At 35.8% G+C, this 27,966-nt stretch overlaps 5 protein-coding genes and 1 long non-coding RNA gene across 10 annotated transcripts; 4 read left to right on the forward strand and 2 right to left on the reverse strand.

Moving 5' to 3' along the window:
* On the forward strand, positions 1,491 to 3,525 carry LOC18611292 (protein SHORT-ROOT). The gene has a single exon (XM_007047476.2). The coding sequence runs from the start codon at positions 1,686 to 1,688 to the stop codon at positions 3,201 to 3,203; it is 1,518 nt and encodes a 505-aa protein (XP_007047538.1). The 5' UTR covers positions 1,491 to 1,685; the 3' UTR covers positions 3,204 to 3,525.
* LOC18611293 lies at positions 6,592 to 11,682 on the reverse strand. Of its 3 annotated transcripts, none has more exons than XM_007047477.2 (3): positions 11,232 to 11,682; positions 10,098 to 10,600; positions 6,592 to 7,755 (listed from the first exon to the last, which is right to left on the reverse strand). In XM_007047477.2, exons 1-3 carry the CDS (start codon positions 11,272 to 11,274, stop codon positions 6,904 to 6,906), a joined length of 1,398 nt encoding a protein of 465 aa, XP_007047539.2. In that variant the 5' UTR covers positions 11,275 to 11,682; the 3' UTR covers positions 6,592 to 6,903. The 3 variants fall into 3 exon arrangements, with proteins under 3 accessions (XP_007047539.2, XP_007047540.2, XP_017969591.1); XM_007047478.2 differs by having other exon boundaries at positions 10,098 to 10,683; positions 11,232 to 11,670; XM_018114102.1 differs by having other exon boundaries at positions 10,098 to 10,704; positions 11,232 to 11,670.
* LOC18611294 lies at positions 13,204 to 16,128 on the reverse strand. 3 transcript variants are annotated; one of them, XM_018116551.1, is made up of 10 exons: positions 15,922 to 16,128; positions 15,620 to 15,819; positions 15,089 to 15,161; positions 14,886 to 14,986; positions 14,737 to 14,795; positions 14,479 to 14,515; positions 14,302 to 14,373; positions 14,061 to 14,211; positions 13,794 to 13,961; positions 13,204 to 13,679 (listed from the first exon to the last, which is right to left on the reverse strand). In XM_018116551.1, exons 1-10 carry the CDS (start codon positions 16,105 to 16,107, stop codon positions 13,311 to 13,313), a joined length of 1,416 nt encoding a protein of 471 aa, XP_017972040.1. In that variant the 5' UTR covers positions 16,108 to 16,128; the 3' UTR covers positions 13,204 to 13,310. The 3 variants fall into 3 exon arrangements, with proteins under 3 accessions (XP_017972040.1, XP_017972036.1, XP_017972042.1); XM_018116547.1 differs by having other exon boundaries at positions 14,886 to 15,161; XM_018116553.1 differs by having other exon boundaries at positions 14,886 to 15,161; positions 15,620 to 15,812; positions 15,922 to 15,997.
* On the forward strand, positions 13,779 to 14,656 carry LOC108660995. The gene is made up of 2 exons (XR_001926842.1): positions 13,779 to 13,840; positions 14,134 to 14,656. It is a non-coding gene; the product is annotated as an uncharacterized LOC108660995 (long non-coding RNA).
* On the forward strand, positions 17,712 to 20,955 carry LOC18611295 (ADP-ribosylation factor-like protein 8A). The gene is made up of 6 exons (XM_007047480.2): positions 17,712 to 17,961; positions 18,995 to 19,076; positions 19,210 to 19,242; positions 19,370 to 19,491; positions 20,331 to 20,492; positions 20,621 to 20,955. The coding sequence occupies exons 1-6, from the start codon at positions 17,924 to 17,926 to the stop codon at positions 20,736 to 20,738; spliced, it is 555 nt and encodes a 184-aa protein (XP_007047542.1). The 5' UTR covers positions 17,712 to 17,923; the 3' UTR covers positions 20,739 to 20,955.
* Positions 22,218 to 27,417, forward strand: LOC18611296 (pentatricopeptide repeat-containing protein At5g67570, chloroplastic). The gene is made up of 9 exons (XM_007047483.2): positions 22,218 to 22,864; positions 22,943 to 23,134; positions 23,322 to 23,403; positions 23,502 to 23,693; positions 23,790 to 23,903; positions 24,418 to 24,511; positions 24,627 to 24,784; positions 25,386 to 25,823; positions 26,080 to 27,417. Exons 1-9 carry the CDS (start codon positions 22,290 to 22,292, stop codon positions 26,926 to 26,928), a joined length of 2,694 nt encoding a protein of 897 aa, XP_007047545.2. The 5' UTR covers positions 22,218 to 22,289; the 3' UTR covers positions 26,929 to 27,417.

Genomic DNA, 27,966 nt, shown 5'->3' on the forward strand with positions numbered 1-27,966 from the left:
GATTTTAAATGGAGTAATTAAATCCTAAACTAGCTAGCTGGCTTGCTTGCTTTTGGCAGTGGGGTTGGATACTTGGAACATTTGAGCTGGAGAAATAAAATTTTTCCATTTTCTCGGGAATTGAGTTCCCAAAGCTACCCTTATGTACAAAATCTACGACTGTTGGGGCACATCTGGATCGGAAGGTAGGAAAGATATGTTCACTCTGCTGTTTGTCTGCGAGCATCGTCTTGACTAGGGACAAAGAGTCCAAGCAGGAATTTTCCTAATGATTGTTGAAGAAAATCGAGGCGAAGAGAACAATCGGTGAGAATATCTATACAGCAAAATGAATGCGTAGCCACCTTGACCTTTGAGAAAAATAGAGTACTAACCTAAGCTAAGCTAGGAGTTGCATTTTTTTTTGCTGTCTCCTGAAAAACCAAAGATAAGGACATGCCAGGAACCCTCCAACAAAAACATAAAAGTAATCTCTCAAAGTCTCGACCATTGATTCAAGGAAGAATATGTGAATGCTAAGGCTCTCAGGACTAGGCCAAGTGCCAACCAAACAAAGATTTTGTTTCTAGATAGAATTAACCTTGAGCTTGAAGACAAGAAGGTCAAGACAATAGGAATTTCAATTTGAAGGGGGGGATTCGGGGGGCTGCAATCATTAGGTGGAAGCAACTTGGCTAGGAAGAAAAATTAGAAGAGTTTGGTCAAGTGTATTGCAAGATTTTGGGGGCACTGACATGGAAGAGAGGGGGATGTATGGTTTTGGGCTTTGGTCATCTAGTGAAATGGACTAGAGTGCTGGTATGTGAAGTGATTAGTGTTTGTGATTTATAAACTATTTGATGATATGGGGGAGTGGGGGGGAAAAGGGGGAAGAAAAGCATGCTGCAGGACCTAGGGAAGGGTACATTTTGGCAATAGAATAGAGTATTATTATATGACAAATTGATGTATGGGATAATGTAATAGTATAGAAAAGGAAAAAAGTAACAAGCATTTTGGCAGAGTTTGGAGAGGGATTAGGAGGCAAGGAATGTGAATGACTTGTGTTGGGGTGATGGTGGGTTTGATGATGGTGATGCACGCCGGCAGCTTTAGTCTCCCATCTCTCTCTAACCCAATTGGCACGCCTGCTCCCACTAAAACCCATAACATTCTCTCTCTCCCGCCCTCTCTCTCTCTGCATAAAAAGCTATCCCACTAAACCCATTTGGTGATATCGACCCTTGTTATCTTTTTCTCAATCTCTTTCTTCTTTTGTCAGACAGAAATTCTATTCCTAAAACACCAGCTAGCTAGTCCATACCACCTCCCAAGATTTAACAGAAAGCCCCATATTAGTCAATTCCCCCATGAAAATTAAAAAAGCACCCTAAAAGAAACAAGCTAGAAAAGAACCCCCTCTAACCCCACTCCATTTTTCTCATCGATTACACCAAAAGAAAGCACATTTTTTACTCACACTTAGATTCCCAACCCTTTTCCTTTTTTTTCATTTTTATTTTTCTAATTCTGTTTACAAAACCCAGTCAGTAAAATCCAGTTTTAAGATCCCCTCCCTTTAATCATTTCTCTATAACCCATGTTCTAGTACTGTTAAAAACAGAAACTCACCCATCTCTTCCAACACCCCCCAACAGCCTCAATCCAAAGTTTATTGATGTGGGTCTCTTGCTATTTGGTATTAGATGGATACCTTGTTTAGACTTGTAAGTCTCCAATCATCCGATCAATCTTTCAACTCTAGCAGAACTTCTAGCAGCTCTAGATCCTCTAGACAAAACCATCACTACCAACAAGAAGACGAAGAATGCTTCAACTTTTTCATGGATGAAGAAGACTTCTCTTCGTCTTCTTCTAAACACTACTATCCTTATCACCATCATCAACAACACCAACCCCACCCTTCTACCACCACCACGACTCCCACAACCACCACTACGAACACTTCTACCCCCACCACTCACCATGCTTTCGACCCTTCTGATTTCTCTTTCTCCCCTGTTCGTGACCTAAGCTTCGATTTCTCCGGCAAGTGGGCTACCGATATCCTCCTGGAAACAGCAACCGCTATTGCTGATCGAAACAGCGCCCGTGTCCAGCAGCTCATGTGGATGCTCAACGAGCTTAGCTCACCTTACGGTGACACCGACCAAAAACTCGGTTCTCACTTTCTTCAAGCCTTGTTTAGCCGCATGACCGACTCTGGTGAGCGTTGCTATCGAACTTTAGCCTCAGTATCTGAAAAAACCTGTTCTTTCGAGTCAACAAGAAAGATGGTATTGAAGTTTCAAGAGGTAAGTCCTTGGACTACTTTTGGTCACGTAGCTTGTAATGGTGCAATCATGGAAGCTTTCGAAGGTGAAAGCAAATTACACATAATTGATATTAGCAACACTTATTGCACCCAGTGGCCTACTTTGCTTGAAGCCCTTGCTACCCGCACCGATGAAACCCCGCATTTAAGGCTAACCACTATTGTTGCTAGCAAAACCGGCGCCGTTTCAGGTGCTGCAGGAGCTGGAGGCTTGGTTGCAGTCCAAAAAGTAATGAAAGAAATAGGAAACAGGATGGAAAAGTTTGCTAGGCTTATGGGAGTTCCCTTTAAATTCAATGTGATACACCATGCTGGTGATTTATGTGACTTAGATTTATCAGAACTTAATATCAAAGAAGATGAAGCCTTGGCCATCAACTGTGTTGGCACATTACATTCGATCACAGCCGTTGACAATCGTAGAGATATTATGATATCAAATTTCAGGAGATTGCAGCCAAGGATAATCACGGTTGTTGAAGAAGAAGCTGATCTTGATGTTGGGGTTGATGGGCTGGAGTTCGTTAAGGGATTCCAAGAATGTTTAAGATGGTGTAGGGTTTACTTTGAAGCCTTGGATGAGAGTTTTGCCAGAACAAGCAATGAAAGGTTGATGCTGGAACGAGCAGCGGGTCGAGCCATAGTTGACTTGGTGGCTTGTCCACCGTCCGAGTCCATCGAGAGGCGCGAGTCAGCCACGCGCTGGTCCAGACGGTTCCATGCAAGTGGATTTAGCCCGGTGGTTTTGAGTGACGAAGTGTGTGACGACGTACGCGCCTTGTTGAGAAGGTACAAAGAAGGTTGGTCAATGGCACAGTGTCCTGACGCCGGAATATTCTTGTCTTGGAAGGATCAGCCGGTGGTTTGGGCCAGTGCGTGGCGGCCTTGACGACGGCGGTAGGCTTTTTTGTGCATGGAGAGTACTGCTTTTGGGAGTGATTCACACGTGTGTTATGTTTTTCTCGCACGTGTAATGGGGATTGGTATTTTATGGGGTTGGTTAAATTACTTTGTGTTTATGGAGGACACAAAGGGGATAGAGGGAGGGGGGAGTGCAAGAATTTGCTTTTGATTTGAATAGGATTGGGAGTAAAATTGATTTTCACTAATTATTAATCTTCGCTTTACCATTTTGTGATTATTTTAGAATTTTATGGACAAATAGGTTATGGGGTTTTGATCATCTTCAAATTGGAGAGAGCTTTAATTTTCTTCGAAACTTAATCAATACCACCAACTTTGAACCGCGATGGCCTGCTGAAATCCTCCCAAGAGACCTGATGCACAATTAAGACAAAAAGAACCAATTTTTCTTAAGTTTAAACACGAGGGCTGGTGTTGGCTACTAAAATAATTGACAATGCTAAGTAATTTTTAAATCATTGTTAATAAATAGGTCCAAATTGAAATGGGGTTGGTATTTGGTGTAAAAGGGGGGGGGGGTGATATCAGCTTAACTAGGAGAATTAATAAAGTAATTCTTTGATAACTAAAAATAAGGGTTTCAAAATTTTCAATTATCCATCTAAAAGTAATGAATAGGTCCTTATCTAGTTTGGGGCTTTAGAATCTTAGGACGGCCATTTGGCTTAGGGAGGTTGGGTTCCATTTGGGGGGAATCTTATAGAAAGGTGTTTAGTCATAAGTGGCATACCGGGACTTAGTAGCCAGCACGCTACCAATTCCCTCTTCTCCCCTTTTCTATTTTTTTTTTAGAAAAGAAAATTATAAATGCAAAATCTTTTTGCCCTTTTCTCTTTAGATTTTAGAAAGGGCAAGCTTTGGTTTTGCCCATATAAAATGGCCCCCACCGCAACCTAAAAACCCCTTTCATGGTGGTGTAGCAACGTTAACAAGTATTGCTTTTTGGCCCACGCAAGAGGAGGAGGAAGAAGAAGAAGAAGAAGAAAAGAAGAAAGGGCAAACAACAAAAGAAAAAAAAAGCTTAAATATGTATAGTGGGAACTTCTTTTTAGGGGGTTCACATCTTAATCTTTTGACGAGACTTGCCCCCTCCACGTTAACACACCAACTCCCTTTTCATTTCATCTTAACTTGATTATTATTATTTTATTTTTCTTCCTACTTCCTGTTCAAATATCTTTTTCTTTCTTTCCTTTGCTTTCAAAATCAAAGATAATGATAATATAACTATTCAAACTCCTTTATGTGTTTTCTCATCCAAGATATGTGCCTGTTTTTAAAAAGAGAGTCGGCCCATGCTTTGCGTCCTTTAGGCTTTTAGCTTAAGCTTTGAATTGCTTTATGTCATTGACAAATGACCGGCTAGCTGCTGTCTCTTCGACTCAACATATTTCGTGGGGCCTATTCCCAAAGTTCAAGTGGCAAGTTGGGAACATGCTGAAAAGATTATTGAACAAATTTGGCCCTTGCATATTACTATAATATATATATTTAGTTCTAACTATTTTCGGACTTCTCTATGTTTTTCTCAGTCTGGGTCTTCTTCTGTTTCGAAAAAGAAATGGAAAATATTGAATAATCATATACTTTGTTGCCGTACGTGGTCTTCACTTTTTTCTTTTATGGGCGTAAAACCTTAAAAAATCACAGAACAAAAACAAAAGGCAAGAAGTATCTATTTATAATAGAAATATGATGTTTGGTATAGGTATTTTATATATATACATCTAACTACTTAAAAGAATAGAGCAATTAATATTATTTAAAAAGATTGGAATTGAACAAACTTAATTTGAATAGACTTAGTCTTCGTTCTTGCTATTTGTTTTGTTTGATGTGTGTTAGTTGCTCTTTGTGAGTCACATGATAAATTAACATGTTCCAAATCAATGGCTGAAGTCTATTTATTCTTACTAATTTATTTGGTCGCATCTAAATGCATGAGACACATGCAATTACATTATATATATATATCTTCCTGTATAATGAAAAATCTAACAGAATCCCTATATGTACTAAAAATTTAACATAGTTATTGTTTGCAAAAGGGTAATTGGTAAAGTTAACAGTGTTTATATTTTTACCGTCTTTTTTTTTAATTTTTTTCTTGATTTGCACGAGATTAAGATAAAAGCATTGATTTTAATGTATTTTATATTAAAATTGTAATTTTTTTTTATAAATTGATGTTTCATATATTTTTTTAATATAAAAATAAAAGATCATGAAAAAATAAATCGAAATATAAAAAAATAAAAATATTAAGTGTTTAAAAATAGATATATAATTTTGAGACATGTCTCAAAAAGAAAGATAGACAAAACAATAAATAAATAAAGACTAAAAGAATAATTAGTATAAAACGGTAAGAAAAGAGATATGCTTCAATGAAAATGCCATAAATTGTACTACTTATATAACATTATTTATGGCACAAGTCTGGATTTCAGATCAAATCAATGGAATGTATCCGATTGGACTAGAATTGGTTGAACTTTAAGAATCATGATTTAATTCTAGGACGTAGACTTATGGGGAATCAGGGAACAATTGCTCAGATGTTGTCTAATCGATCCATAGACTAAAAGCCAACCTTACGACTATATAATGCAACTGTACAAACAATTTTCTTTCTTCAATTAGGCTCAATTTGTACAAGCCTAGTCTAGGTTAATCCATATAATTTATTTATTCCTTATTTTTACATTTAATAGTTAACTCGAGGGAAGGAAATATGTTACTACCAAACTAAAGTCTGTATATCCGGGCCAATTTACTCAAGTTTACCTTATTTCTGAAAATTTATTATCATACTTTAGTACTTAGTCAAAATTAATATCTAATTTGTATAAGTTCATTTAAAGAAATATTGTACTGCTTTTTTTACTAAGTATTACTATTTATCTCATCAAAAAGGGACTTTGATTTAAGTTTTTGGGACAAATATGGGGACAACAGGATAAACTGGCACTGTGTGATGTGTGGTGGGGCCGAGGAAGGTCCTCGGGCTTTGGAGAGTAGGGGACCTTTATTTTGTAGGACAACATTGTCATTGTATATTATGGTCCCCGTATCGCTATCAAAGTCTCCCACCGCTTCTCCCTTTTTCTTTTTTGTTTTTTTGGATGTTTTTTCAAGTTTTCAACACCAATTTCCGTTGTTTCAGAGGCAATTCCCATGTGGCCCCAAGCAAAGAGTTGAAACAACTTCAGTCAGGCCTAAGCATATGGGCCTTTTCCTTCCTTTATGGAGCGAAGAGATACTTTTGCAATGGCTCACATATCAAATGAGAATTGCTAAATTACTTCTAGCTTCATTATATGATAAAGGAAACAAAGAGGGCAATGAACAAATGACACAAGGAACTGCGAGCAAATTATTTAGGAAAGGAAAAAAAAATTCTCAACCAAATAGTAATTGTCTCTGTGAACATTTACCATCCTCAAAGCTACTATTAACATTACCTACAGAGAGAGACTTTTGTAAGTTCACTGGCAGTGCAAAAGATTGAACATGTACACCAAATTATTGAGGTGTGTGAGCTCAAAAAAGGCTTTGCAAATCAGAGAAAAGGCTGCAAACCAGTGAAAGAATAAGTGAAGAGCCTTAATATACATAAGAATACACCAAAAACCATGTATTTGAAAAGAAGAAAAATGAGCCAATCAGTTTGACAGTCTCCATCTCAAGGGAAGTCTCCACTTCCGATGCCAGTATATTGACACCCTTGGCCATAATGGGAATCCAAAATTGAACTCAAGAGGCCGATCAGCAGGGCCCCCCACTATTAAAGGTAACCATACATATCTTGAGTCCTTTAGGTCAGCTGGATTCCATCGATCTGCCATGAAAATATAAGAACCTGGAATCCCTGGCAAAGGAATCACAAATGTACTCTGTGCAAAAAATGTTGCAAGTCGAAACATTTTGTTCCCTCCAACGCATGGATTTCCCATTGTCTCCCATGGGCCCATGATTGACTCAGCTGCATGAGCCAGTGCTTCATTTGGTGCCCATCCAGTACAACCCGATGTGATCATGTAATATGTCCCCTGGTATTTGAACAGTGCTGGGGCTTCCCGGTGCTGCCCAACCAGAATCCGTCGCATATCAGGCTTCACATCTAGATAATCTTCAGTTAGTGGTCCTATGTGAAGTTCACTATTATCCTCAGAGGAATAAATTAGATATGCTACACCATCATCATCTTTGAAGATGGTCATGTCCCTGCTCTCATATCCATGGGGCCTTTGGCTACGGAGATATTCAAAAGGACCTGTTGGGTAATCACTACTAGCAATGCCAACAGCAGCTTTAGTGTAGTTGGCATCGTCAATATGCATCCACATTACATACTTTCCCATATTGTCATTGTAAATCACTTTTGGCCGCTCCAACACATTGGATTTGTGGAGATCATGGGTTTCATCTGTCTCTTCTGCAGCTAACACAATGCCCTCATTTTTCCATGTCCACAAATCCTTGGAAGAATAGCAACCAACTCCTATGACATCAACCTGATTACAAGGTAACCAAACAATTCAACAAAAACTTTTTGGAACAAAAGAGTTACATATGCAATCAAATACCAAACCAAGACTACAAACTAGAAATAGGTGCTTAAAATGACAGTATTGCGAAGGCGCAATGATGCCTTACATGTCAGCTATAACTACCCACATTCTTTTTTTGGAAAAGCATCTACATACACTATAAAAAACATTTAGGTGCAAAAAGTCATCTCTATGCATTCACATGAGTAAAACCCAGAGTGGCAAAAGATTATACAGGGAATGAGCCCTAATTATGCAGCATTTATCTTCCTTTCTCAGTCGCTAGGGTTGAACAACTGAAAGATGAAGTGGCTCAAAGGATTTTCAATTTGCAATCACAATAGTCAGCTTAATCTGGATATGATAAAGCTATATTCATATCTCTTTGAATTAGAAGAAATCGACAATGAAACTACATCAATAAAGACAACCTCTGACACAAAGAAATGCTTCTCTTTCACTGTTTTAATAACTTCAAGTTCACCACATAGAAATTTATCACTGCACCAAAACCATCACATACACCTACTTATGAGTTATGACTCATTCCCCACCTGGAGATAGGTAGAATATAATATGGCATATAATTTCTTTGGTTTCAGTCACAAATATAATCTCAAGACGTTTTGGCAATAGTACATATTTCAATAACATCATCAAAAGGTATTGCACTTCAGTGGTGACATAGGTAATATGAAAACAAATATACATACATGATCAAGGACTTTCATTGCTACTAAGGTACCAGAGGTGCAAATAAAGAAAAATGAGTCATAAGCGCTTCATTAAGCATAAAAGCATTAAAATTCCATGTTCTTACACCTATGTAACCTTCTTTTTTCATACTGTCAAACCTTAAGAATTCAGAGATTATACCATGGGGCTGATCTTGTATCCTCAGCATCATTGCAACTTATAAAGAGATTGATAAAGATCAGAGCTTCTAGTGGCTCACAACTCACATTTTTAGTTCACAAGTGTGAGTTTCTTTCAGTAAAAGAAAAAGGTTTGGCATCAATTAGAACAAATACCAATGATAGGGGTTCTGGAACTTGGTTTGAATAATTTATTCCTTAGCATTGTAACTGAACCAAGATACTCGAATTTTCCACTATTAAAACCAAACCCAACTGAGGAAGCTTATAAGCCAAATTAAATATAACCAAATATTTTGGCTCAGACCAGATCAGTTTCACAGTGCATAGGCACATCTTTTACTGCGCTTGGGATTGAGTTTCTCCATTCCTAAACAAGTCCATTTTTGCATTGACAATAAGCTTCTCTACACCAAAATCAATGTTACAATCAATAACATGGAATTGAAGATAACATAAGGATTTCAAAGAATAGGAAGTGGCTAAAGAAGGATTTGACAAAGCATCAATGAAACTGTCTTCAGCTTGAAGTCTATTGTATTTTGGATTTTGTTTCACTCATTTTATATTGAAAAAATTTGGGATGTCTATTATAAGGAACAATAACGTGAAAAACTACCCCAAAATACACTAATGTTACTACTTGCATTTATGTGGTTCCTAATATGGGAGTTGGTATTTTCAAGACAGACTTTGTATAAGTCATTACCAAGGACTATAAACTCTTCACATTCTAGGAGGTCCTTACTAGTGAAATTATGAATTATTTTAACAATGAGTCACGGATGCCTAGGATCCTAGTTTTCAAGCTTTTATCCCTACATCTTTATTTGGCTCTTCTTTCTTGCTCTCTCTTTTTCTCTCTCTAATTTTCTGGGTGTCAATTATATAATTCTCAGCTCTGTTGTTTAGAATTTTGTTCAACTAGATCTGTCTCATCCTTCTCTACTCTTAAAACCCTAAGTCCTCAAATACTAATTACCCTAAAATCCTTCTATAATGCACTATGTTTTCCTCACAGAACAAATCCTACACCTTGTTTCTCTATGTCCTGCTGACTTGGTGCTGTAACAAATGCAAGCCACAGATTCTCCAGTGCCGGCAAATTAAGCAGCCATAAGCCTACACCTTTTCCCCTGTTCAAGTCCTAAACTCTAAAGTCTTTTCCTCCAGACCTGATGATATATGAAAAACCTTAATTTTCTTAAGACTGAAGTCATAAAAGGCCACCCAAATCATTTCTCAAATCCGTCCAATGTCAAAAAAATAACCAGTATCAGCTATTTGGTCATACCATACCAAGTAAAGCAAAGAAACAAGCTCCAGTGACGGATAAAGACAGTATGCCACTCATTGAAGCATAAGTACTAGTCCCATATTAGCAAAGCTGTAGTTGGAAATTAGATTATGTATTCAAAATGATTAACTTACCCGTGCTGCTCCCTTTTTATGAGCATGGTAGGTAGGTCCATCTTTGTACTCTCCATACCAATAGTATGTACTGGATCTTTCATCATAGAGTATACCCCCTCCATGAGCTTGAATAGGATTTCCCTCGGTATCCAACCAAATTCTCCCTGGATGGTAATAGTAGCTATCATTTCTTGCATCCTTTGTTGGATCTATAGCAGTTTTCATATCTGGAAAGAATACATGCCGAAGCTGGGAATTCTCATCAAGAAATTCATCAATTAGAGTGGTCGTTCGCTTGGGTCTCCGTTTAGCAGCACGTGGGGATCGCTTGCCCCTAGGAGGGGGAATCTGAATATTTTCTTCCTCCACCTGTTCAAGTTCACGGACTAATGGGTGACGACTCATATGCAATTGGATATCTCCACCCACTGGATTTCTGTGGCTAACAAGAGAGTACAGATGAAGCATAAGAACAAACCCCACCAAGCTCCACACTACAGCAGACATTGAGCATCTGCTCCCTGCATTGCAAGGGAAAGCGGTTGGTTTCCTGTATTTGTTCCTCACCCTCATATTCACTTCCTTTTTTATCTCCAAGATAATGCTGCAATTAAGAAAATGCAACCTATGGAGATCCAATAAAATCGGACCAAATATGAGTCACAACCACGCTAATCTATTCTATCTCTTAATTTCATCAAGATTTGAGTACAACAAACTGCGCACAAATACTACTGATTGGCTAGACTTCGATTGACTACAAATAGCAACCAAGTCCAGAACATAGTCAAAATGCACCCTTTTCATGATTAGTATAGGCAATTATCAACTCCTAATCGTAAAAAAGAGAAGGATTTGCACTATATTTACCATGCTCTCGACATGCACCATACAGTAAATTCAAGACACCCTTTTTATACTGAAAAAGGAAATTATAAACTGGAAAACAAAAGTAGACAAACAAATTAAAGTTCATTGAAATGTAAACAAGCCTACTTACATAGTTATCACCTCAAAAATTATCAAACTTTCATATTACAATCAACTTTATACTGTAAAAGCTTAAACCCATATGCAGAACCACAGAACACACAAAAAACAATTACTTAGCAGAAAATTATTAATACCCAGAGAAAAAAAAAAAAAACTTACCTGACAGAACTCTATGAAAATTCCCAGTCCCAGGTATGGGCATCTCTGCTTTACCCTTTCTTTAAAGTTCCACAGACAAAACCAAGTAAATCATAGTCTGGTAAAAAAACCCAACTAGAGACAATTTCCAACAATCTTACTAAAGACCCAGAGACATGGAAAAGAGAAAAGGAGTAAAATTTGACAAGAAGAAGAGAACAAAGCAAGGAGAAGTTGAGTAGTTTATATCTGGTTTGTTTAAAATAAGATCTAAAAAAGTTTAAATGAAGAAGATGACTGTGACTTGTGAACAAAGATTTTTCCTTTTTTTTCTCTCACTCTATCTATTCGATCTATCTATCTTTTGTTGCAATCTCTTTGTGCTGAGTTTTGGAACTTGGACTCAACTCTGGCCCTCTCTTTCTTTTGTCTATGTTTCTACACCATTCGGATGTTAGACATTTGCTGTGCTAATGATATTTTGTTCATTATTTGGTAATTAATTAAATGTTTTATATGCAATTATTATGAGCTTTTTATTTTTTGGATTTCATTTGCTGTTTTATAAATATTGAGATTTCTCCTGTTAAAAGGCTTGCTGAATTAGAGCTGTGAGATTTCCTTGTCAAGGACCAACGTTTACCTTCCTTTAAAAAATAGTGAAGAGGAAAAGGAAAGGAAAGGAAAAAAACAGAGTCCAGTACTACACAATAATAACAATAATAAGATATTATCAAAATGAAAAATTAGTTAAAAAAAAAGGACATAAAATACTTTTAATTAACTAATTTATTTAGGCATAATAACATTTCCAATTTCAATACCCTCAAACAACTTAATTAGTGTGCTTTTTTCCTTGATAACCAAAAGAAAGGAATCTGAGTAATTAAGCTGAAAGTTAAAAAAGAAAAGAATATGATAATGGGAGTTAGGTCGAAGTAGAATATGGACTGGTTGACAGCGAGTTTGAGTTGATATGGCATCTGTAGTTTTGATTAGTTGACCAAATTTTAGCACCAACTTTGGCTTTAGTATTACCTCTTTGCGAAGGTCGGTAGCGGGCAAGCATCACTTTTCAAGAAATTAATTTTACATTTTTCATTTTCATAAATTGACTATTTACCCAAAAAAAAAGCAAAAAATAATTTAAAAATAGTACTAATTAACATGTTGAAATTAAAAGAGAATAACACTCTTATCATTTAATACAAATTGGCTATGACGGATTATGATTATAGTAATTAACGTATTAAAGGCTTCTAATTACAATCTTGTGCCCTTAAAGGTTAAAAACACAACATTAAATCATTTAATACAAATTAAATGATAATATAGTGGCTCTGATTTGTTGACTTTTTAGCCCTTATTAAACGATAATTTACTCTATTATTTGGTGAGGATAAAAACAAATAATAATTCCCTAATTAGGTGTGATCGAGTCCTTTGGAATTTGCAAAATAAAGCAAAAACTCCGTAAACAAAACATTGGTTTGGATTACCATTGAGAAATCAAAAAAGGAATTCCTTAATTAGGGTAGCTTTCAATAACGTTAAAGTGACATTTTCTTTGGTTTTATGTGTAACACATTGTTTCCACATAAAGTCATCAAGGAAAATTGGACCAGAAGTTAAAGCAAATTCATGTATTTCTACTCTTTTTCTTTTTTAATGCACGAACACTCAGATGCATTAATTTGTTTGTTTAATTAATTAATCAAGCTTATCACCAAAGATTAGGTTCTTATTCTCTCCATCAATACACAAAGTCACAGGTTGTGACAGCTTTGCATTTATTTATTTTGATGGGCCTCTTCCAATTTAAAGAGATATCTCATAGTAGCAGTTTTTAAAGCCCAACCATATTCTGTTGGCTCAAAGTCACTAGAAATGGCTGATAACATTTAAGTATTTAAAGAATCATTGAATATCTTATCATCAAACAAAATTTTGATCTGATGATTAATCTAAGGTAATTTTAGCTTGAATTATTTTACCATGTCTTAGGACAATCATGAATATGTACTAAAATTTGATTGTGTGACATAAATTTATACAGCCTAGCCAGCCAAGAGATAACCTCCACCATACAGTTTTGCTATTCTAAAGAGGGTTTGATTGTCTCGGGAAGATTGAACATCTGGAGAAGCACCTTCCCTTCTCTTGAAAAGCTTTCACAATCCAAGTTAACTCTAAAAGCATCATGGAAATTGAAAGAGATAGCATCGATGCCCATAGCCATCGTAGCGATGTCCTAAACGGTCTGCATTGATGCAGGAAAACGTCAGAGAATGCGTCCTTTACCATGCTGCATTCGGCCAAGTTCTGCAGATCAGGAAACACATTAAGCATGTACTGAACAGAATGGCTGTATGCCGATGCCTCGTTGTAAGTATCCTCGGGAAGGATTTTTCCATTTCTTGAGCATACTTGAGTGGAATTCTCATTGTAGCAGGTGAACCTTGAAAGGATCTGCATACGAGTTTTCAATCAAAAGTATTAACAGGGAAGTCACAACTTCTGAACAAGATTGTTATGAAGGAATTCAAGATTTCGTGTCTAGTGGCAGGAGTAATCTTTGCTTACATCTGGTATGCTGCCGATGGGGATGGCATCTTCGGGGCAGACTTCAGGTACATAGCTGTAGTTAGGTGCTCCGGAAAAGGGGTCACATATCATCCCAAAGCCAAATAAACCATCATTTTGTTCGTTCAATTTGATTCTTGAATATACCTCAGTTATTTGTAAGTTCAACTACAAAATATATAGAAATACACTCACATATAGCATATCATATATAAAACTATATCATGCTTTTCATTTCTGCAATGAAAATACTGATCAATTCAGTACCTCCCCTATGAAATCATGGACAGTCGAGCCAATTCCAGTCAAGATTTCGTCTGAATTTGTTGAATTCATGCAGGGTAATATTGAGCTTAAGATGTTGTTTTGGGGGTCTTGTACGTAATCTTCAAAAGCTGAACAAGAATCTTGAGCAAACCTGCATATGGCGGGCACGAGGTTCTTAGCTTGCAAGGTTCACAAGGAAAAGAAAGGGTGGGAAAGCAAAGATCTCGCATTGTTTACTCACGTGTGAAGGGAAAAATCAAAGCCAGTCAAAACCCAGCACAGAGCTGTTAAGATCCAGCAGAAACATATTATGCTGAAATGCAGGAAGAGGAACACGATGGAAGCAAATAAGCATAAGGCAGAAGTTTACATCTTAAATGAAATATAGGGTGAAGGAGAAATTCAGATTTTTCCTTACAAGATAAGTCCAGGGTGCCAATGCGACAGAAGCAGAACTGAGCCAAAGCAGCAATCCATTAGTCTAATCAAGTTAGTTGTGGTTGTGCACTCTTTAGAATCAACCAGATACTAATATATTGTTTAGAACCAGAAAATGAGTAAGCAATAGACTTTCAAAAACAGAATTCTGGATTGAATAGGTTTTATTTGTGGTACAAATCAAATCTGATATGCCAAACATAACAAATTAAGCATTCGTCAACTAAAGAGAACTCACCAAGTGCAGCAATCAACAATAGCAAGTTGACCATGGCAATCACAAGATGTGCTACGTACCTAGGTCAAAAGAAGAAGAATGTAGACTGTAAAATGCACATAATGAAGACATAGTAGGACCAAGCTATTGCCTAGGAATTGGATGCTTACGAAGTTTGAATAGCCACATCGATTGGACGTTCATGACTTCTAACAAAATTCTGAATGGTTCGTGATTCCTTTCCGAGTCTATGTGTCGTCACATTCAATTCCTGAGATGTCTTTCGATCATACGGAAGCAGAAGGTATTGTATTCTTGTCATTGCAGTAATTAATCTTCGGATGGATTTGCTAACATCATCTCCAGCACTTACAATAGTATTCTTCAGTTTCTTTATTCTTTGCAGGGATCTCTGGTTGGCTGCAATGACGAAGCTGGCAGCAACTCTTTGGGTTGAATCACGTGCAAAAAAAGTGACAATTTATCAGACTAGTTACTATAACTTCCCTAATAAAACAGTGCCAGTGTTTCGAACCCTGGTATAGTATTAGACCTAAACTATGCCCTGAATTGGCTTCCATTTTACAAACAGATATGCTTGTCTGTGTCAGAAGCAAGAATCTTCCATGAAAGTATATCATAACTTAAAAGCAATCGCTTTAAACCAGGCTATAATTAAGGAATATTTTTATACATGAGAAAAAGTACTAGGACTAAGACCTCCATCCGAACTCCATCCGAACTTTTGGAGTTAGAGCTAACTCCAAGTATAGGGATTGGAGGCCCATGATCCTTAACCTGCACAAAATTCTTGTTGGACTTTGACTTAAACAACAGCCCATTTCATCCCTATTAGCAATTGAGAAAGAAAATGGAAGCAAGATGGATTGATTGAGGCACTTACATGGCGAGCAATGTTAACAGGAGGAACATCATAAACAACAACAAATAGTAACGATCCAAATGGTCAGTGAAAGAAGAAGAAGAAGAAGAAGACTCGCTGCTGCTTATGTTCTTGAAAATTAAGAAAATCCCAAAACATATACCACACAATGTCCAAACTCCCGCCATTGCATATCCATGAACTCCTGTAAATGCTGCAGACTGAAACATCATTAAAGAACAAAAAAAGAAACAACAAAATCAATGCTGTACACTCCTTTCCTCGACAGAATAAAATGAAAAGAGAGAAAGACCGGAACTCACGGCCCAGTAATGCGTGTCTGTAACGTTATAGACCCCACGGTAGTCCTTCAAGTGTCGAAGAGGATCGGGCCTCTTGAAGGAATGTTCGTGAAGAGCCGAGCCAAAAACTACCAACTTTGGTGAAAACATGGAGGAGAAAACGAGTAGGAAAATAAGTGAAGCAACAGCTCCATTTGGTTCAGACATGATGGAAAATTTTTAGAGCAATGAAAAGGGTAGAAAGACAGACAAATGATGCATCAAAATCTTGCAACTTTTTGCTTGGTCGTCTGACTTAGAGAGAAAGGTAAGAATTGCTTGTGGTTATGGTTTTGTAAAAAATTTTGTGAATGAAGGAGAATGTTTAGAGCAACGAATCATGAGCCGAATTTCCTGGTTCATTTTGACCACCTTTCGGTTTTTCTCTTTTGCTTAATGTCTTAAAATGTAAGCCTCCTGTGATTTTAAAGGGAAAATCCTATGCAAATTTCTGGGATTTTAGAATATCCTACTTTTTTTGGTCGTGAGAAGAACAAAATTAATTATTACCATGCTTGATATTTTTCTAGTGATTTGCATGCAATAGTTGTCATGAATTAATAATGATGAGGCCAATTGTGGCATGTGATAATTAGTCAATGAAATCCAATCAAATAATTCACTATATATGGCAAATGGTTTCAAATTATTTTCCTTTTCCAAAGACTTGAGAAATGTTTCTTATCAAACCTTTTTTTGTAATTAAATTAAAAACTTGAAATTTTATTTTAAAAGTTTTCGGATTCCACTCTTGAAACCAAGGGAATCAAATTTATGAGATAGAACAAAGCTTTTTCATGATCTTGATGTAATTTTTTTTTTCGCCGAGAAAGGTGTTGATCTTGATGTATGATATTTCTAATTTTCTACAAAGGGAAAAGGAGGGAATGGAAATGAATTAAAGTCTAAAATTATAATGGAGAATGACATTTTTTGTTCAGAAAAAAAGAAATAGAAGAAATTGATTTTGCTAAATCTTTTCATTTTTGTGTACACAAATTAATAATTCTGTGTATAGAAGCAAACTTCGTATCTAACAAATTAGGCAAGTTTGACCCAAAAACAAAATGTCATATGAATTTATGATTTTACCTTAATTAAAGTTTTTTTCTCTCTTTTTCTCTTCATTCCTCCGTGCACGCAAACTATTAAACATTCCAGTTAGAGGTTTGAAGTTGGCTCCCGTACTGATCCGCTCAAACCCTATTTATGGAAAAAGGTTAGACCCATTTGCAAAATGGGCTCAGGCCTTTTTCTCCAGCACACAATAACGCGCGAGCGATGGCTCTGGTCTGCCACCTCAATTCTTTTGTACAACTTTCTTATATTACGTCACATTGGATCTCCCAAACTTTCACTAAACGCGATTGAGTACCACTCTCCATAGACATTACTTTGATCACGAAAAACCAACCAATCACATTCGCCCGTGAAGACCAATTGCCATTGCTGTGATCGTTTGACTGTTCAATCTATTTCTTCCTCCGGACTTCACTCACTTTTAAGTGGTCTGAATTAGAGTACAAAAAAACTTGCTGTCATTTTTACTGAAGTAATAGAAACAATAAAATCGAACCGTCCATACTTTCCCAATCACCCACTACCAACGGCTGATATTTTACTATATTATTAATATATATTTTTTCAACTGCCCAAACATCGCCCACCGTATTTTAAAATCCAACTCCTGGCCCCCAAAAAAAAAACACAAAGAAAAGAAAATCCAGTCCAACTTTTGGCTTTATTTATATGTAAAGAAAATAATTGAAAGGGAGGAATTCGGTAAAATAAATAAATAAATAAATAAAAATAAGCACTTCAGCAGGCGAGGGGGAGGGAAGGGAAAGGAAGGAAAAGCCAGAGGCTGAGAGAGATCTCTGGCTCTGTCCGTCTCTCTCTTTTTTTCCATTGAAAATTAAAAAAAAATAGAAACCTTCTTTTTGTTGCTTGGGATCTCTGCTTCTCTTTCTCTTTGAATCTCCAAATGGGTTTGTGGGAAGCTTTTCTCAATTGGCTTCGCAGGTAGGAGAACTTTTTTTTGGTTTCCTGCAATGGCACTCTTTGTGAATTTCTGATGGGTTTTTTTGAGAATATATTTGATTTGGGTTGAGAATTCTGGTTTATATAGAGTTGGGTTTCCTTTGTTTAAGCTAAATTTTGTTTCTTTATCCTTAACTTGGTGTTTGACACCCCAATAAAACAAGTGAATTTTCCAGCTTTTGTTTGAAAATACAGTCAAATTTGTTCAAGGGTTAAGAATGTACATATTGAAACGAATAAAATTGATGTATAACTTATGAGCAGAAATAGATAATAAAAGATGGGTCTTTGTTTGTTTTTTTTCTTTCTTTCTGAAGGAAAAAGAAAGAATGTTTCAATATCAATGGATATCTTATTTTGATGTAATTTTCAATGAGTCAATGGTTTTTTTTTTTTGTTTTGATTCTGCATTAGAATGGTGTAGAATATGGTAACCTCACTCCATAGATAAAGAAATCTGAGTGAAAAAGTGGGCAAAGACGAGGAAGAGGAGGGGTTCTTTATGGTGGTGAAGTAAATGCAGGAACTTTACAATATCTTGCCTTTTGAGTAGTTCCCTATTTTGATTAATATGAAGGTTGTGAGTGTATCTGTTACCGGCATGATCAATGGTTCCTTAAATGTTTTTTGCAAGGGTTTGGAATAAAATATCTCTTCTGTTCCACATCCCCTAGAATCTTGGTTTAAGTTGTAAATTCTGCTTTTATTTCATGTGGACTAGTGGATGATTCCTATATTGAGTTGTCCGGTGATGGGAAGCTTTTGTTTTTGTCAAACTATAAATTACGTACTTTTCAGTCAGTGTATGGCTTTTATTGAGGCATATGAATGCTAAAATTGTTAAACTTGCTGAATTGCTAAATTGAGAGTATTATTACTTTTCTGTTGGTCATTTATTACCGCAGACTTTTGAAACCTTTATTTTCTTAAGTATTATTCAGGCTCTTTCAAGTTGACCTCAGTAGGTCAACCTTCACATTACAAGGGCTTACTTTTTCTATATGTTGTTTTGCAGCCTCTTTTTCAAGCAGGAAATGGAGCTATCTTTGATAGGACTTCAGAATGCTGGAAAAACTTCATTAGTAAATGTTGTCGCAGTAAGTAAATTAAAACCTCGCTTGTTGTTGTCATTGCAGTGAGTAAATTACCAAAAGGGTCATTACTAGAATATGTTTTGTTTTACTTATTCTTTGGGCTGAGTTTAAGTTGGCTGGTTGGTGTTGTTTTCAGACTGGTGGATATAGTGAAGATATGATCCCTACGGTGAGTTGTAAGAGGATTTGTACTTGCTCCATTACCTTTGTGACTCAAGATGATATTACATTCCAATGCTTTTGTAGTCTTTTTCTTTCTGGCATAGAACTAAGGTAATTAATGGTTTCATTTTTAGGTTGGATTCAACATGAGGAAAGTGACAAAAGGAAATGTTACAATTAAGTTATGGGATCTTGGTGGTCAACCTAGGTTTCGCAGTATGTGGGAACGATACTGCCGTGCAGTTTCTGCTATTGTGTAAGAAGCTACTTCTTTATTTTCATGGATGTGTTATTTGAAATAACTCTCTTCTGAAGCTTTGGGGAACCAAAAAGTTTTTGCTAATGGTTTACCCAACTCTGATTTGGTGGCGAGCATTTCAAAAGTGGCATTATTAGTAGTATATCTAAAACTGCATGGTCATCATTTCTGTTTATGCATGTCTTCAGAAAGCATAGCTCATGAACTGAAGGTTTTTTATTCTTTGTTATAAATTGTGGTTGGTCTTTGGAAAGGTTTGCATCTGATATTGCCAAGATTGCTGAGATCATATGCTTATTGTTGCAGTATTTGACTAGTCTTCACTTCTTGCCTTTGTACTTCTCAAATCATGAAAGCTGATATTGTTATTAGTTATGTGAAGTGCATAGCATTCTGTACATGTCTTCATATATCTATTAGGAAAACCATGAGCCTGAACCCGAGGAGAAGAATCTGGCAAGGAACCCCTCTCTAAGGAATGGTGCCATTTTGTATTTCTTACCGGTTTGAGAAAGTTGTGCCCCAGGAAATAACACCTTACGAATAGGTTAATTAAAGATCGAGTGTTAAAATTTATACCTATCATTGGATGAATTGTTATGAGAAAATAATAGTTGTTTGATTGTTTCTCATTTAATTGGTTGCAACTGCTGCATTATTTGTGTATGAGGATATCTCCTATTAGAATCGTATTTGGTTTTTTTGTTTTTCTTTTTTTTTGGATCTGTTGTGTGTCACACACAGTTATGATTGGGTGTTAAATGATTAGAGTGCCTATCAAATTCTGCATTCTTATCGGTGAATCTACATCTAACCTGACGCTGATTTTCTTGCAGTTATGTGGTCGACGCTGCTGATCCTGATAACCTGAGTATCTCAAGAAGTGAGCTTCATGATTTGCTGAGCAAATCCTCACTTAGTGGCATCCCTCTTCTGGTGCTAGGCAACAAGATTGACAAGCCAGGAGCTCTGACAAAGCAGGCTTTGACTGATGAAATGTAAGAAATAGTTTAACTCCAAGTAACCCGAAGAAACTGAATTGCAAAAAATGAAGTAAACTAATTCAGCTGAGTTCGGCTTTGCTTGAACTAAACAGTATCTCATAACATGGAATATTTTAATGCAGGGGACTAAAGTCAATTACTGACAGAGAAGTATGCTGCTTCATGATATCATGCAAGAACTCAACCAACATTGACTCGGTTATTGATTGGCTTGTAAAGCATTCCAAATCAAAGAGCTGAAAAAGGCTTGTGTTTTTTTATTCTTCCTTTCTTTTCTGCTGAATCTGTGTTTCATAATTCAAGTTTCCGAAGGGATACAATTTGTGTTGCTTGAGAATTTCATTTTTGGTTTTTCTCTTAACTTATTTTCTGATTGTTTAATATCGTGTTCGCGTCGTGTACTGTACACTAGATCATCACATTTTTAATTGAAGTAGGATGAATCTTTCTCTTAGCATGCTTTTCGCCGATTACTATATATAAACGGAAGGTTGCAATTGCGCTGTTCATCTGGCTTTAATTTAGGGTTTGTTTGTTTTGCAATAAAATATTTTTTAAAAAACGTTTTCAAGATTTATATTTGTTTGAAAAATAAAAAATTAATTTCAGATGTAAAATATTATATGAGTTAAGATGATTAATTACGAAAAATCTCTTACGCCTTTGAAGGGTGTAAAATATTTTTTAGAGAATGATACAAATAATTTTATATTACATTTATGAGTATAAAAATGATAAATGTTAATACTTAATTTAAAATATTAAAAAATAAAAATAAAAATATTTAATATTTAAATTATTAATATTATTAGAATTTTAAAAAATATTTTTTAATGAAACCATTCAATATAATTTAATTTTTATTTGAAAATAGAATAAATTTTACTAATAATTATAACAAAAAATATTTTATTGATCATCATTTGATAAATATGTTTTTATAATAAATTTAAATTTTACTAATAATTATAATAAAAAATATTTTAATGATCGTTATTTAATGAATACATTAAGTATAAGTTTTGAATATTTTACTTAATTGACGAATATTTATATTTTTATAATTAGGATAAAAAAGTGATTAGATGAAATTTTTTTAAAAAATTAGAGTTTATTTTCATTATAGATATGTAATTAAATACTTTAAAAAATATCAATACTGATTTTGTCTATTTTCATTTTTATTTTTAATTTTGATCTCAAATTAATAAAAATCAAATATCAATATTATTTTGTAATCAATTCTTATTTTTTATTTTAACTCCTAAATAATTTCACCATAATAAAAATATTTTTCATAAAATAATTCAAATAATAAAAAATATTAAAAAAATTTTATAAAATATTTTACATGGAAAAAATTTTCCATCCGTAAGTCATTTTCCGGTTATCAACGGAACTGAATATTATGTTTTTTGTTTTGATGAGGGCAAAACTACGTCGTTTGACGCTGATAAAAAAACCACTACGGTAACAAAAGAAACCGCGACGTAGCACGAGCACACTGATCTAATAGCAATTGAAAGAGTTGAGGGAAATGTTTTTTCTTTGTTGCGCAAGTTCCAGTAATTCCAAGGATGTTTGTGTTCATTTATATCAACGCTCTTTGTTTATTGACGATTCAGTAAAGATGTAAAAAGAAAAAGAATTGCAAGTAAAGACAGAAGCTTGGAAAAAACCAAAAAATATCTAGCTTTGAGATATTTCTATTTTTATTAACTTGAAATATTTTATTTGGTGGATAATGGCGCTGACTCAACTTCGTTCGAAGCTCAGTTCAGTTGAACCGAAATGGACGCTTCAATAGTTCCTTCTCCTCAACTCCCGCCGCCTCAGTTCGAACCAAACACCGAAAACATCAAAAGAAAGCTCCTCCGGAAAGGTGTTTACCCAACTCCCAAAATTATTCGAACTCTCAGGAAAAGAGAAATTCAAAAGCATACCCGCAAAACTAAACACTCCCAACCCCAAACGCCACCGCTCACCGCTTTCCAGCTCCAATCTCTGGCCGAAGAATCCCACTTTTTAACCCTGAAACGAGAGTACAAACGCTTCTCCAAAGAGCTCAACCCCAAAAAGGAGCCCCGGAGTCCTTCCCTGTTGGGAAAGCCATGGGAGAGAATCGAGAGAGCCAAGCTTGCAGAGCTGGTTTCCAAAAATGGAGAATTCGATGGACAGAGCTTGAAGAGAGAGAATCTTGTGGAACTCCGAGAAATGTTCGAGAAGGATCTCCGTTGGGTCCTGGATGATGATGTCGACGTGGAAGACGATGGTGGGCTGTTGCCGCGTGAAAAGCCAGCGAGGGATCGGGACCCTTCAAAACGGTGGCGTAACGAGAAAGAAGCAATTCGGTTTCTTGTTGATAGGTTTTGAACTTTATTTTCTTTTATTTTTAATTTTCTGTCTTTTGTTTTTCCATAGTTAATTTGCTGAAGTAATTATAGGTTAAGCGAGAGAGAAATAACGGAGAGGCATTGGAAATTTGTGAGGATAATGAAGCAATCAGGATTGCAATTTACGGAGTGGCAATTACTTAGGATTGTTGAAGGACTTGGAAAGAACGGGAAATGGAGGCAGGCAATGGCGGTCGTCCAATGGTTGTACGGAAATAAGGAGCATAAAGAGTTTAAAAGCAGGTAGGTTTTTTTTTTTCTCTCTTTGCGTTAAATTCAATTAATTTGCATAGTTTTTTAATTTGTGAGGATTCTTTTTGGCTTTTAATGTTGGTGCGGAAGTGATACTGGACAATTAGGTAGTTTGATGTTAGTATGATATCTTTAGACTATACATTATATCCTATGAAGATGTCAATGTTTTTTGTAGGTTTGTTTACACAAAACTGTTGTCGGTTCTTGGGAAGGCGAGAAAGCCCCAGGAAGCTCTCCGGGTTTTCAATCTGATGCTTGTAATTATACACTATTTTATAATTAATTAATTCAGTGGGGACCTTTTTGAGTATTTATGCAGTGCTGCTGGCTTGATACTTACCCTGAAATTGTTCAGGGAGACTGCCATATATATCCCGATTTAGCTGCATATCACAGTATTGCTGTTACAATGGGGCAAGCTGGTCTTTTGAAGGAGCTGCTAAACATAATCGAGCGCATGAGGCAGAGACCTTATAAAAGAATTAAAAATATGCGCCGCAAGAACTGGGATCCAGTGCTTGAACCTGATTTGGTTGTGTATAATGCTGTATGTGAGCATTTCTTCTCTTTGACATTACGTGACATCTTTGAATCCAGTATATAATGATATAATTACTTGATTGTCTCGCAAAATTCTTGCCAGGTTCTGAATGCTTGTGTCCCAGTACATCAGTGGAAAGGTGTTTCCTGGGTGTTTGAACAGTTGAGAAAGAGTGGTCTGAGACCTAACGGAGCAACATATGGGCTTGCAATGGAGGTACTAATTATTTATGATACCTACATTAACACTGTGTATCAGGCATCCTTTTGGTCCTAAGAAATAAAAGCAATTTAGTATTGTTCGAGAGAATGCTAATTAGCTCAGCTTTCAAAGCTTTAGATGCCAGACAGTGATAAAAATAATATCAAAATAGATGCTTAAATTAAAGCTGGCGTTGTCTAATTGTCTCTACAATATTTCAGTTGTTTTGTATATTTCTAGTGAAGCTTAAAGTAGTAGGCCTAGATAGATGACCTCTCAAGGGTAACATTTGAATGATATTGCAAAATCCTGATGTATGTTTGTAGAGGAATTTCATTGTCTTCAGTGCCACTATATTTTGTGTAATTTAAAAGCATATCCTAGATTTATATTAGTTTTTGGTTTGTCATTCTTATCTTAGGGACCTATGGTTGGTGCTCTAAATGAATGAAAATATGTCTACTTGCAAATATTTTTTTTCCCCAAGTTATATTTTTATTCAAGTCTTACAGGAGGTTCTTATTGAAAGGTGATGCTGCAATCTGGAAAGTATGATCTGGTCCACGAGTTCTTTAGAAAAATGAAAAGAAGTGGAGAAGCTCCAAGAGCACTTAGTTACAGAGGTGGTTTTATTTTCTTCTTCAAGCACATATATTGGTGTTGTGTATCTGTTCAAAAGGTGTTTTTTTTTTTTTTTTTTTTGCTGACTCCATAGTGCTTTTATCTGTGGCTTTCCAGTTCTTGTCAAAGCTTTTTGGGAGGAAGGAAAAATTAACGAAGCTGTGGAAGCAGTCCGGGATATGGAACAGAGGGGAGTAATTGGAACAGCCAGTGTCTACTATGAGCTAGCCTGCTGCCTTTGCAAAAATGGGAGGTGGCGAGATGCTATCATAGAGGTAAATTTGATTCTCTAGAGCGCTTAAGTTGTGTCTGGATCTGAGTTTGTTGACTATGGCATATTTAATCATGCATACTCTTGTTTCAAGTTCCATGCTATGACAAAGAGTCCTTTGATGCACATAGAGAGATCCTTTTCTGATATTATTAACTTTTATGTGCTGACCTACTTGTCTGTTAGAGCTGGTGTTCCCTTGTTCTTCTGATTGTTTCACAAACTACAATGACTTCAAGAGCACCTATAGCCAGAATTTCTTTGATGTTATTTTTGTTTATAGCACTAGTAAAGGACCTGAAAAAAAAGTTATCCACATTATAATAAGAGGCTTGACATGAGGAACCATATGAAATAAGAATCATTTAAGCTTGAAAATTTAATGGCTTGTCTGACATTTGATATTTTATTCTACTGCCCTGCTCTTTTAGATATTTGTATTATTGTACTTATGCTGGATGGATATTGCAAGCTCCCAAAGAAGTTCAATAATAATTATATCATGTTAGATATTATTCTTCTTGTGTTTCTACCGCCGCATCTATTTGTCATTGGTACTGGCCGTAGATCTGCAAAATTTAACTTCATCTAAATTATGTCTGCAGGTGGACAAGATGAAAAAACTCTCTCAGAGGAAACCTTTGGAGATTACCTTTACTGGTCTGATAATGGCTTCCCTGGATGGTGGACATTTTAATGACTGCATTTCCATATTTCAATATATGAAAGACCATTGTGCACCCAACATAGGAACCATAAATGCAATGCTTAAAGTGTATGGCCAGAATGATATGTTTTCTAAAGCCAAAGAGTTGTTTGAAGAAATCAACAAAGCCAAATCTGGTCCTTATGATTCCCAGAATGGCAAGTCTACTAACCTTATCCCAGATGGGTACACATATAGCTTAATGCTGGGGGCATCTGCCAGTGCACTCCAATGGGAATATTTTGAGTATGTCTACAAGGAGATGACTCTATCTGGATATCACCTAGATCAAACTAAACATGCAATTCTACTCGTAGAAGCATCCAGAGCTCGGAAGGTAAGCTACATCCATCTTTTTATTTGAACTTTCGAAAGGTGTTAATTTATTGAATCCTTCTGTGTTATTTCTGACGCTGTTAATTCCTTATGGGACCAGAAAACCTGATGTTTTAGGTTCTTTTGTGTTGAATAGCCATTATTGTGGATTTTACGAAACTTTTAGAGAATGCCATTAATTCATGTTACTCAAAGTTGCTATTGAACAGAATGAAAGGTGGATAAATTAAGTAATTAGCCTGCTTTGCTATGTGCAGTGGTATCTATTAGAGCATGCATTTGACACCTTTTTGGAAGTTGGAGAGATTCCTCATCCTCTGTTATTCACTGAGATGATAATTCAAGCTACTGCTCAAAGTAATTATGAGAAGGTTGTCACCCTGGTCAACACCATGGCTCATGCTCTGTATCAAGTCAGTGAAAAGCAGTGGACTGAGGCTTTTGAGGAAAATGGAGACAGGGTTAGTCATGGTAGCTTATCAAAACTGTTGGATGCACTCTCCAATTGTGAATTATCATCCGAAATCACAGCCTCAAACTTGATAAGATCCTTGCAATATCTCTGTGGATCTGCCAAATCAGAACCAAACAGTAACGATGGGGAAACTTATGGCAGTGAGAGATTAAATATTCAAAGTATTTCTCAGGATATGAGGGGTGAAAAAATTATAGCTGCCATGGATCCTCTTCTAAAAGCAACTGACGTATCATTTGCTGTGTTTTCTGCTAATTGCAATGGAAAGAATGAAGAGGGTGGTGTTGATGCAGATTTGATACATAGGTTATCAAATTATGATATGGATGATAGTGCGTCTAAAACCTTCACATGCATGGAGGATTTTGCTAATGATACTGCATCTGGTGACCCTACTAGTTTGGGCAAGCAGGTCTCTTTGTTAAATTTAGATGAGTATACCAAGGATGTTGATGAGGCTGAAGTTGACCTGCCAATCGATGATGACGAGGCCGAAATGGAGTTGCTAATCAATGAGGATGGTGATTCTAGTACATCGAAGTTGCCTTCTGCAAATGAGATATTGGAATCATGGAAGGAAAGCAGCAAAAATGATGGGATTTTCTTTCCCATCCATCTTGGCCTGAAGTAAGTGCCACCATTTTCCTTGTTTTCTCAGAACTCAGCTTTGGTATTACAGAACAGCTTGCCACCAGAGGTGAGGATCCTCAAAGCGGAGAATCAAGCAGAAAGAGCAGAACTATTAGTCAGAGAGAGTTCCTGGAAGAGGGTCCTACACATTACCGTAAAGGTGTGGGCAACAGACCCGACAATCTAGGCAAGTGCTCAAGTCCTGGGAAGAGTAAGGCTTCGGCAATGAGAGAGGAAGTCACAAATGCTAACGCACAAGCTCATTTAAGGGGCAGCCTGCAATTTGCTTGAGGGATATAGGAAGCAAAGCAAATAACTCACTGTGAAATGGATAAGAGCAGGGCTGACCTCTGACTCTGAGGGAAGTGAGCTCATTATTTTTCATCAATGCCTTGCATTTCGACCTAGTATATAGTATTATACAAGAATGCGAGCATTTCAAAGAAAATTAGATGAACCATCCTTCATCTTATAGTTATTTGATTTTACATTTTTAGTATTTTTCATGTCGCAATTGCCAAATTAAAAATTTACTCGTCATTTTTCAATGTTCCCGTAATTGATGTTGTATTTTTCTACTTTGAAAAGATAAAAAAATAAGTACTTGTTTGGTTTGATTTTTTCTCAACTTATCTATTTCTAAAAAGTAAAAGTCAAATCAAACAAAAATTTGAAAAAATTCTTAAAAATATAAGTAGTTTTTTTTTTAAAGAATAAAATTAAAAAAAAAAGAGTTGTAGAAAAAGCTTCAAAATATAGTTTTTTTTTTTATAAAAAAAACAGGTCTCTATTTAAGGAAAATTTTTTTTGTTTAAAAAATATTCTCATCTATTAAATATAATTTTAACAGTATTTGTTGTTATTTTTATATAATTTATTAGTAATTATAAATTTTATGTTATGTAAAAATATTTTTTATAAATAAAAAAATAAAATTAACTTTTTTTCACTATGAACAAAGAAATTTATTATTAATAAAAAATTATTTATTACATACCTTTTATGATAATTTAATCAAAATTAGAATTTATATAAATTA

Source organism: Theobroma cacao, chromosome 1, assembly GCF_000208745.1.
Source record: "Theobroma cacao cultivar B97-61/B2 chromosome 1, Criollo_cocoa_genome_V2, whole genome shotgun sequence".
Lineage (NCBI taxonomy): Eukaryota > Viridiplantae > Streptophyta > Magnoliopsida > Malvales > Malvaceae > Theobroma > Theobroma cacao.

What these genes read in the sequence shown, in the direction of transcription:
- LOC18611295 (XM_007047480.2), top strand. Translation starts at nt 17,924, where the DNA reads ATGGGTTTGTGGGAAGCTTTTCTCAATTGGCTTCGCAG. An exon ending in TTTCTCAATTGGCTTCGCAG is followed by an intron (nt 17,962 to 18,994) that starts GTAGGAGAACTT and finishes GTTGTTTTGCAG; the next exon opens with CCTCTTTTTCAAGCAGGAAA. An exon ending in GTGAAGATATGATCCCTACG is followed by an intron (nt 19,243 to 19,369) that starts GTGAGTTGTAAG and finishes TTTCATTTTTAG; the next exon opens with GTTGGATTCAACATGAGGAA.
- LOC18611293 (XM_007047478.2), bottom strand. Translation starts at nt 10,652, where the DNA reads ATGAGGGTGAGGAACAAATACAGGAAACCAACCGCTTTCCCTTGCAAT. An exon ending in ATAAAAAGGGAGCAGCACGG is followed by an intron (nt 7,756 to 10,097) that starts GTAAGTTAATCA and finishes CCTTGTAATCAG; the next exon opens with GTTGATGTCATAGGAGTTGG.
- LOC18611296 (XM_007047483.2), top strand. Translation starts at nt 22,290, where the DNA reads ATGGACGCTTCAATAGTTCCTTCTCCTCAACTCCCGCCGCCTCAGTTC. An exon ending in CATAAAGAGTTTAAAAGCAG is followed by an intron (nt 23,135 to 23,321) that starts GTAGGTTTTTTT and finishes TGTTTTTTGTAG; the next exon opens with GTTTGTTTACACAAAACTGT. An exon ending in AAGAGCACTTAGTTACAGAG is followed by an intron (nt 24,512 to 24,626) that starts GTGGTTTTATTT and finishes GTGGCTTTCCAG; the next exon opens with TTCTTGTCAAAGCTTTTTGG.
- LOC18611292 (XM_007047476.2), top strand. Translation starts at nt 1,686, where the DNA reads ATGGATACCTTGTTTAGACTTGTAAGTCTCCAATCATCCGATCAATCT.
- LOC18611294 (XM_018116547.1), bottom strand. Translation starts at nt 16,107, where the DNA reads ATGTCTGAACCAAATGGAGCTGTTGCTTCACTTATTTTCCTACTCGTT. An exon ending in ATTGTTGATTGCTGCACTTG is followed by an intron (nt 14,516 to 14,736) that starts GTGAGTTCTCTT and finishes GCTTTGGCTCAG; the next exon opens with TTCTGCTTCTGTCGCATTGG. An exon ending in TGGCACCCTGGACTTATCTT is followed by an intron (nt 14,374 to 14,478) that starts GTAAGGAAAAAT and finishes CCTGCATTTCAG; the next exon opens with CATAATATGTTTCTGCTGGA.